Here is a 10,521-nt window from a genome sequence, read left to right as displayed (position 1 = left end):
GTAGCTCCAGGATGGATGGAAGTGTGGGCATGAACCAGGAGCTAGGAGAGGAGCAGGTCTGCAGAAGTCCACCACCTCAGGGTGGGGGTCCAGTTGGAGTGGCCCAATGGTCCAAGAGCTTGGAGGGGAAATGTTCTCAGGCACAGATTTAGCAGTCTGGCCTGCCAACCATGCCCAAAATGCCAGTACCACACGGACCTCCCCAGAGACTAAAGTTCTGACCACAGGCACCGTTTAGCTATAGGATTTCTAAATATGGACTATTGCATCTACCAACAGTCTCCAGGACTATACACCGTTTAGCTATGCAATTCACTAAAGAGATAGACAGTGTGTCTGAAGCCTGAATATGCCTGGGGAGATTATTCCATAAAATAGGAGTAGGTAGCAGTTGAAATTGTACTTCCCTTTAGGGTCTTTCAGCGCACTTATCCCTGGTTATGGGTATGCACTTTGTTGTACGTCGCTCTGGATAAGAGCGTCTGCCAAATGCCATTAATGTAATGTAATACCACACAATGCAAACCACTCATCAGTAGTTAGAATCTGAAGGTGAGATTACAATTTGCAAAGAAGTACAGAGATGAGCCACAGAAGTTCTGGAACAAGGTTTTATGGACTGAAGAGACCAAGATTAACCTCTACCAAAGTGATGGAAATCCAAAGTGTGGAGAAAGAATGAATCTGCTCATGATCCAAAACATACAAGCTCATCAGTGAAGAACAGTGGAGGAAGTGTCATGGCGTGGGCTTGCACGGCTGCTTCTGGAGTGGGCTCACTAATCTTTATCGATGATGTAACTCATTACAGTAGAAGCAGGATGAATTCAGAAGTCTACAAAAACATTCTGTCTGAGAGCTTATGGAGAAATGCGTCCAAACTAATTCGCGCAGCAATACAATGACCCAAAACACAATGCCAACACATGAAAGGACTTGATTAGGGAGAAAAAGTGGGAGGTTTTAAACTGGGCAAGTCAATCACTATACGTTAACCAAATTAAGCATGTCATTTCACCTCCTGAAGAGAAGATGGAAGGGGAAACCCCTCCCGGAAACAAACAACAACTGAGAGAGGCTGCAGTAAAAGCCTGGAAGAGTATCACAAAAGAAGAATGCAACAGTTTTGGTAGGCTTGATGCAGTTATTGCTGGCAAGGGATATGCTACCAAATATTAATAATCTGCACTTTAACTACATGTGAATTGTTTGATTTCAAATCTAAAATCAGAATGGATTTCTTTACATCATAATATGTAAACAAACCAAGCTTGGATATGAAGGAGATTCAGTTGGGCAATAGTTTTGTTTTAGTTTGCAAAGCTGTCATTCAAATGTGAACTCAACACAACACGACATGTGGAAATTTTATCCTGTGATCCAATAAGACTAAATTTGACTATTATGAATTTTGAATAGCAATGAATGCATTTACATATATCACATGTAAACACACATTTTCCCATCAATTTGATTGGTTACAGTTTAATACAGTTTGTGACTTGAGGATGGGCACATATAAATGTGAATGTGAATGTGAGTGACCTTAGAGACTACTGCAACTTTCAACCAAACCATCCAGCTGTGAGGACTCTGCACCTGCTGCCAAGATGAGTGTAAGTAAAGACTATCTTCAAATTAAAAATAAGATTTAAAAAGTGCAAGATAGAAACAACATAACTGATAATGGCATAATGATAGTAAATGACATGCATGTGGTAATTAGTTTTATCTTTTTTATCTCAACACTATCATTGAAATACCGTTAACATAGAAGAAAGGAGAGTACCAACTGCACACTGCACAAAATATATATACTTTTAAATGCATCGGTCTGACCCTAAAGGAGGAAGGACAGTGAAGAACAGATGCATTCGTCTCACACAGACCTCCATCTGTGTTGAAAACTGTAGCAGTCACAAGCCCGTAAACTCAATTTGGGTGTGTCTGGAAGACAATCTGGAAGACACTCATCTAAAAACAAGGTTTAATTAAAATATTATTGGTGTCAATACTATTTACAGATAATCACGTCATAGTAAATTGCCAGTTGCATCAATTTTTTTTATGAAGAATACACCATAGGACATAACATTACTGGCATGTACTGTATATGTACATAGTTGAATAGGACATAACCAGAATAGAGCAGAAAAAGGTACAAATGGTAAATGGTTGGCATTTATATAGCGCCTTTATCCAAAGCGCTGTACAATTGATGCTTCTCATTCACCCATTCATACACACACTCACACACCAATGGCGATTGGCTGCCATGCAAGGCACCGACCAGCTCGTCAGGAGCATTTGGGGGTTAGGAGTCTTGCTCAGGGACACTTCGACACAGCCCGGGTGGGGGATCGAACCGGCAACCCTCCGACTGCCAGACGACTGCTCATACTGCCTGAGCCATGTCGCAAATAGATGCATCCCAAATAAACCTAAAATAAGTGTGTCTACAGTGTGCGGTTAGCATTCTCCATTCTTCTATATTATCAGCTCTATGTTCCTGCCGTACAGCTCAGTTCAGCATGTTGCCTAAGGTCAACGCCACTTTCTTGTTTTTGAATACTGTGAACATCATACATCATAATACTTACACAAGAGATTTTGTTTTACAAAAGATGACTGATACAGATTATTCAGATAATTATTTAGCATTTATTCAATCCCAAAATAGAAGCCATATTTCTCAGTGTGATTCAAGCCCCAGGTCAGCCTGTGTTTGTAAATTGGGGTAATTTCTTGTGCAGCTCTGCTGAGAGGTGTGCGTGTATGGAATGCAGATCAGTATGGAAGTCTATATGCTTCAGACAGTCACAAGAGAAGAGCATGCATCCATGTGAAAGTTGTTTACATCTACAGAAGGCATTCATGATGGTTTAACTGGAACTCTTTGTTGTGTTCTCTCCTCTGTTTGAAATAGGAGAGACCAGAGGTGAGAAACATTCCCTTCAGGTTAGGAATGTACTTGACTGTCGGAGGTGTCGTCAACTCCAATGCAACTCGGTAAGCCTCTGTTTACTCTCTTGCTGAATTACTTGCTGTCTTCATCCAATATCATCAGTCTTTTTAAGACTTCAATGTAGGCCATGCCTTATACTCACTTCCTGCATTCTGTTTTGTTGCCCCTGTTTCTCTCCTAGTTTCTCAATCAATTTGTGCCCATCCGACGATTCAATTGGAATGCACATCGACCATCGGTTCAGCTATGGTGCGGACCAAAATGTCCTCGTCTTAAACTCCCTGGTTCACAATGTTGGTTGGCAGCAGGAGGAGCGGTCCAAGAAGTTCCCCTTCAGTAAAGGGCAGTCTTTTCAGGTGAGGACTGGGATTTATATGTGGGGACATTTTAATCTATTCATATGTGGGGATTGAGTAGGTGGAGTTCAATTTATTACCAGACTCTGCGCTATTGGGTTTCTTTTTTCTTTGATCTCCTGTGGGCTTATTGTATTGCTTATCAATGTAGTCATAGTGTGTTCCGTGTGAGTTGGATTGTGACCTTTCATAACATATCTCCTGTCCTCCCTCTACATCCACTATTTTAATTTCATTTTATCTGTCCTTCTCTTTCTCAGACAACCATCACATTTGACACCAACACGTTTTATATTGAGCTAAGTAATGGTGAGACAGTGGAGTTCCCCAACCGCAGTAAAGATGAAGTCTTCAACGTAATTTACCTGGCAGGAGATGCTAGACTCACGTATGTGAGACTAGAATAAAGCCCAACCAGGTGCTGCGGGATATTCCCTTTCCAGCTGCTGATTGGCTGCTCTGCTTCCTCCAGACTGCTTTTTGACTATAAATCCATTCTATGATAGTGCGTCCCCTCCCCCTCCCAAACCTGTACCTTTAGTTTAAACTGCCCTGGTGTCTGTGCAAACTCACTGAGTATGGGAGTCTGTCCTTTGACAATAAATTGCTAGCAAGACAATTTGCTGCCTGTGTGTGGATGTTCATTTGGTGGGTCCTACATACTGTATATTTTGTATGTCGATACTTTATCAGGACCATGGCTTACAGTATTTGCGCTAGCCTGGTCACTGGTATTAAAGGCAGATGGATATCGCAGATCAAATTTCATACATTTCCTATTCAGATATTACTTCATAGAGGAAAGAACATCAACATGGAATTAACTAAAGCAGATATTAATTGCCACTCCCCACTCCCCTGTTTGCGTGAGAACTTTTAGAATACCTGAAAGCAGGCAGTAATTTGTCTGCACTGATATTGAATAATACTGTAGTTCACCCACAGGACGCCGGAGAACAGAGTGGGGCTAATCTATATACATTATCAGCAGTTACCCTAAATCAGCTTGCGTGGGGTGGAGATGAACGAATCCATCCTATGATCCTCAACACACTAGCACGGAGACATTATTTAAACCGAGATGGGTGCGTGGGGGGTTGGACCCAAAATGCATGACTCCGACAACAGAGATGTAATGAAGTCCAGTCAGGGCTTTATTCAGGGAATGTCCAGTGAGTGTAGTTGAAAAACAAGCAAAGTTCATACATGTGAAATCCAGCCAAAACCAAAGTACAGTACCGAGGGAGAAGGCAGTCTCAAAATTGGTAAACCATGCAAAAAGTCCAGTAAGTAACCGGGAAAGCTGTCAGTGGGGCAGCAGTGCAGACGGACGGCAGGCAGTCGAAGGGGGCGCAAGAGTCAAGACCGAAGTCCGCTCTGTGGGGCAAAAGCACAAAGACAGCAGGCAAGGGTTTGTGGTACAGGCAGGCAATGGTCAACAAAAGAGAAGTCAATAGTTCTACTATGTTTAGAACAGCATTTCCTGTGTATTTTGCTAGTTTCTGGATGTGATGCTCTGACTTATGGTAGAACCTATGCACTTGTAAGTCGCTTTGGATTAAAAGCGTCTGCCAAATGACTAAAATGTAAATGTAAATAACTATGGTCAATAAACGGGCTTGGCTTTTAACAGCCAGACAATTGCATGGAAACCCCCTCACCCTTGCACTGACAAACAGGATGCAACCATTTCACAAAGACATGACATGGAACTGAGCTTATATGCAGGTGTAGACAGGTGCAGACAATTAGCTTGAGAGCAGCATGCGAATGGAAATCAGGTGTGGAGGATTAACAAGTTAACAAGGTAATTAGTAATCGTTAGTAATAAACCTATCCTGCCCTAGCGTTAGTAAATTAGTAAATGACATGCACAAGAAACGTAAGGTAACATGAACAAAATAAATAATAGAGAGAAAATAAAAAACAGTATGAAGCCTTTGAGGGGGGGTAAAACAAAACGGACAGAGTAACTAAAAATAAAAATAAATTTAAAGGATAATAATAAAAAAAGAATAATAAAGTGCGGAAAGAGTGACTTGTGTGCACATATGGACACACAGAACAATAGGCAGATAGACAGGAGGATGAACAGACAAACAGACAGGTGGACAAATGGGTGGACAGGCCGGATTGTTGATTGGAGCCTTGAATGGATAGTATGGAAAAAGGGAGAGAAGAAGGAAAGAAATATATATAATAAAAGTAAAGATGGGGAAAAAATGAAATAAAATAAAAAAGAACATGATGAATATGAATAATGCATTCTTAAATAAAAAAAAAAAAAGAACATATGCATATGGATGGGCTGGATTGGGATATGGTATTGCACAGAGTGTTTCTGGAGTATGTGAGTATATGTTTGTTAGGGTGGGGTTGGGGGATTAGTCCACAGGCAAATTGAATGATTTAATGAAAGGACCCCAAATGTTTGCCTAGTGTGAGCTTTGGTGCTGGTATGAGATTAGTTCCATGGATATATATTATTTGAGAAGATTTAACCATTGTGTTATGTTTATTTTGTGTCTTGTTTTCCAGTTTAAGAGGATGGTTTTCTTGGCGATAGCTAGGGCAATGAGCATAGGTTTGATATTTTGATTTAGTGGGTTGAGAGGTCTCCTAGTAGACAGAGGGATGGACAGAGTGGAATGCTAATGCTCATAATGAGAGATATTTGGTCTATGAATTGTTTCCAGAAATTGTGAGTAGGTGGGCAGAGCCAGGTCGAGTAGAAGTAATTATCTGGGGTGTTCAGCAGTGAGTGCAAGTGTCTGAGTCCCATTTCATACATCTTTTGGTGGGTGATATGAGTTCTGTGAATTACGTTATATTGTATTAGTTGCAGGTCAGTATTAGTGGTCATCGTGAAAGTATGCTGGGATAGGCTCCAGCCCCCCTGCGACCCTATTCAGGATAAGCGGGTTAAGATAATGGATGGATGGATGGATTTTAATTGAAAGTACTGGAGGCATTGCTCTTTCCCAATATTATTCTTATGGACCAAATCCTGGAAGGTGATGAAGGTGCCATCCTGAAAGATGTGTTGAAGATGTGTGATACCTTTTTGTTTCCATGAGGTGAAGGAAAGTGGTGTTTTGTTAATCAAGAAGTAAGGATTGTGCCATATTGCTGTGTATTTGCATGGGGTCATTTTGAATTTAAAGATTTTTTCAATTTTCTGCCAGGCAGTCAGAGTTGTTGAAGTGTTTTTGAAGCAGTTGTGGCATTTCATAGAAGCACTGAGGAATGGTAGATCGGAAATGAAAATTTCTTTACATTCTGATTGTTCTATTTCTATCCATGTGTTATCCTGTTGGTTGGGATGAATCCAGTTTGTGATGTAGTTTAGCTGGTTTGCCAAATAGTATTGATAAAAGTTTGGGGTTTCCAATTTAGATTTTCTGTAAGGTAGAACGTTTGATCCGGGGCGTTTTATTTTTCCAATAGATTTTAATTGGGATGGAGTTTCATGAATTAAACCATTTTGTGGTGGGCTGGGTTGGAATCATTCTGAAGAGGTACTTCATTTTTGGTAGTATGGTCATTTTTACAGTTGCTATTCTGCCAATTAGAGATAGTGGTAAGTTTGTCCAATGGTTTAAATCATCTTAAATTGTATTTATTAACGGAATGAAATTAAGGAGGAACAACTCTGACAGCTTGGTGGAAATATTTATATCCAGATATTTAATATTGCTAGTGGAGATGTAGAACCCACACAGCTAGACCAATGAGGGAATAGCTGGAGGTGAATGGACGACAAGTTTTTTCCTTGGCTGTTGTGAAGTAAATAAGATGTGTTAATTACTATCCTCCGTCCAAGAACAGAGCACAGTTACGTTTAAGAATATACTGGGTCCGTTGCCACGGGTCGGATATGGATTGCGCTGCCCCATATCCCGCTTAAGGCTGGCCTGAAACGGATCAGTAAAATTCTTATTATTCTCCATTTGCAAACGGGGCCATGTTGTAAGCTTAGTGGTTACTATAGTTGTACTTGTTTGTCTGACTCCATTTAAGATTAGAATTTAGAAATTTGGTTTTGAAACATGGCGGCACGGACGGTGCAGTGGGTAGCACTGCCGCCTCACAGCAAGGAGGTCCTGGGTTCGAATCCCCGTCGGCCGGGGCCTCTCTGTGCGGAGTTTGCATGTCCTCCCCGTGTCTGCGTGGGTTTCCTCCGGGTACTCCGGTTTCCTCCCACAGTCCAAAGACATGCACGTTAGGCTGATTGGAGAGTCTAAATTGCCCATAGGTATGAGTGTGTGAGTGAATGGTGTGTGTGCCCTGCGATGGACTGGTGACCCGTCCAGGGTGTATTCCTGCCTTTCGCCCAATGTATGCTGGGATAGGCTCCAGCCCCCCTGCGACCCTGTTCAGGATAAGCGGGTTCAGATAATGGATGGATGGATGGATGGATGGTTTTGAAACATGCGCAAACCTCAGGAGTGGTTACACTCGACTCTTACCGGCGCCACCATTACTCAATATATGCTCCCGGGATTAGCATTATTGCTGAATCTCCTGTTCGGCGGAGAACTCAGAGGCTGAGGGTCTAGCCAACACAATACATGCACTATATTTGGCATAGATAGTTGCGAGCCCAGGTCGGCGTGCATTTAGAGAGCTCCTTAGAGCTAACTTGACAGGAAGCGACGTAGAAACGCCCATGGGTTCCCTTCGCATCAAATTACAAGAGCCATGCACCACCAATCCTTTGGGCCGAACTTGGTTGCTTTTCCCAGCTTGGAAACACCACTAAAGTACCAAGCCACTGATCAGTTGGTCTTTGGTCAATTTTGTCCCCCTGAGTATTCAGTCATAATTTAATAAAAAGGTACAAGATGGATTAGAGTCATGGAGATCATGCAAGTTACAAATAAAATAATTTATTCCCAGACAGGTAGGTTATTAGCTTTAGAATACCACAGTCAATTACAAAATAGACAAATTAAAAATAGAAATATAGAGTAAATAGTCTTACCCAGCCTGCTTTGGCTACACACATATACAGAGTATGCACAGTGTGGGAAGTCGAGTGCGATCTTCCCCGATAGGCTTGTCTCCCTTGCTTTTATGCCAAATCATGCGCTTGAACCAGGCAGCCGTGCCATCAATTAGCCTGGAGGAGCTGTCAAATCTGAAATTTAGACCCCCTCCCTTGGGGGTGTCAAGTAAAGTAAATAGAAAATTACAAATGGCACTGTGGCATTGTCCGGAGTCTTTCCCGTATGGGGAGGTATGGGCTCACGGGAGCGGTCACAAATGTTCTGGAGCACACTCTTTTCCCAGGGGTTTTAATGATCCCTGTGACCTAACCACTCATATAACCACCATACATCTTCCCCTTATCTCACAGGTGTCAAATTCCAGTCCTGGAGGGCCGTAGTGTCTGCTGGTTTTTTGGGTGTTCTGGATTCATTCAAGTCATCGACTGGTTAAAGTATCCACATGCCTTGGTCTCAAGACCTTAATTGGCCTTAGTTGGCAGCTGATTGAAAGGAAACCACAAAAACCTGCAGACACTGCAGTAGTCTAGGGATTCAGTTTGACACCTTTGTGGCTTATCTCCTTCAGAGCCCCAAAGGTAGTCCAAACAGTATTGTCGGGGGTGAATTCTGAGATGTAGCATTCCAGTCGACACTATTTATGGGTAAAATGGTTGATTTTGTCCAATTTATAGCATAGTCGGATATTTGAGAGAATGAATTAATAAGACTGATGACCTCATGCAGGGAGTTTGATGGGTAGAGCAATATGTCATCTGCTTAAAGGCTGATTTTGTGGTGTGTAGAAGGGGTATGGATTCCCTTTATTTTATCGTTTTGATGTATTGCAGCGGCTAGTGGTTCAATGAACAAGGCAAATAAAGCTGGTGAGAGTGGGTATCCTTGCCTGGTCCCTCTGTGCAGTGTGGGCATGAACCAGGAGCTAGGAGAGGAGCAGGTCTGCAGCAGTCCACTACCTCAGGGTGGGGGTCCAGTTGGAGTGGTCCAATGGTCCAAGAGCTTGGAGGGGAAATGTTCTCAGGCACAGATTTAGCAGTCTGGCTTGCCAACCATGCCCAAAATGCCAGTACCACACGGACCTCCCCAGAGACTAAGGTTGTGACCACTGGCACCGTTTAGCTGTAGGATTTTTAAATATGGACTATTGCATCTACCAACAGTCTCCAGAACTATACACCGTTTAGCTATGAGATTCACTAAAGAGATGAGTTTTGAGTCTGCATTCAAAGATCGACAGTGTGTCTGAAGCCTGAATATGCCTGGGGAGATTATTCCATAAGAGAAGGCACTTCGTCCCATTGCAATTTTAGAAATGCTTGAGGGTTAATGATGATGATTTACTGCCTTGTTACATAAGGCTTCTTTGAAATGTAAAATTAATTTCATATGAAAATAATGCAAAGAAGAATATCAAACAATCATTCAGGTTTTGCCTGAAGAACAGTGCCTACATTACAAAGGAGGTGTGTCTCTTTTTACAGGTGTTAAACGAATTACAACCTTTTGCTTCTGGGTCCATGAGAGTCCCTGACTTCTCACAAACCCCTTTCCCCTTCCCTTGTTCTTATACATTTATCCATATCCTTTCTAAAGCTTTATTTCCTCTTTCCTCCTTTCACAGACCCAACTACAGATTCTACCCTCATGCAGAGGACCAACAAATTAGCTTCCCCCTAATACCTGTGTTCATGCATTTACTGTCAAACAGGAGGCTGTGTCTTACTAACTATATCATCTAACAACAAAGGGGTCTTATAGTTTAATGGGCCTGTGGAACTGCTAGTCAGTGGTAACAAACCTTACTTTATCTTGCCCAATGCCTCCCTACTTTCCTAACAGTTTATTGCTCACACTGAATAATGGATCAACACAGGCAACAGCGCAAGCTCAGTGGTCCTCTCCTCAGCCTCCTATTGCTGCTCCTTTACTCCTCCTGGACACTTGATTGCCTATCAGGCAGGTAAATGGACAGCTCTATTATATCTCCAAGTTGTTGTCAGAGCCTGCACACGAACCAGACATTACATTACATTAATGACATTTGGCTGACACGCTTATCCAGAGCAACGTACAGTTGATTAGACTAAGCATCCTCCCCTGGAGCAATGCAGGGTTAAGAGCCTTGCTCAGGGGCCCAACGGCTGTGCGGATCTTAATGTGGCTACACCACAATACATCCTGTTCGGTTACC

At 42.2% G+C, this 10,521-nt stretch overlaps 1 protein-coding gene across 1 annotated transcript; it reads left to right on the top strand.

Annotated features, from left to right (window-relative positions):
- The first annotated feature begins 1,483 nt into the window (after positions 1-1,483).
- Positions 1,484-3,940, top strand: LOC133122883 (congerin-2). The gene is made up of 4 exons (XM_061233137.1): positions 1,484-1,616; positions 2,927-3,009; positions 3,147-3,321; positions 3,582-3,940. Exons 1-4 carry the CDS (start codon positions 1,611-1,613, stop codon positions 3,726-3,728), a joined length of 411 nt encoding a protein of 136 aa, XP_061089121.1. The 5' UTR covers positions 1,484-1,610; the 3' UTR covers positions 3,729-3,940.
- Positions 3,941-10,521: the final 6,581 nt, after the last annotated feature.

Source organism: Conger conger, chromosome 2 (genome assembly GCF_963514075.1).
Source record: "Conger conger chromosome 2, fConCon1.1, whole genome shotgun sequence".
Lineage (NCBI taxonomy): Eukaryota > Metazoa > Chordata > Actinopteri > Anguilliformes > Congridae > Conger > Conger conger.
This window is presented reverse-complemented; position numbering and strand designations above follow the sequence as displayed.

Excerpts from the sequence above, each read along its gene's own strand:
- LOC133122883 (XM_061233137.1), top strand. Across the intron at positions 3,010-3,146 it reads GTCAACTCCAATGCAACTCG|TTTCTCAATCAATTTGTGCC; the intron begins GTAAGCCTCTGT and ends TTTCTCTCCTAG. Across the intron at positions 3,322-3,581 it reads GTAAAGGGCAGTCTTTTCAG|ACAACCATCACATTTGACAC; the intron begins GTGAGGACTGGG and ends TCTCTTTCTCAG.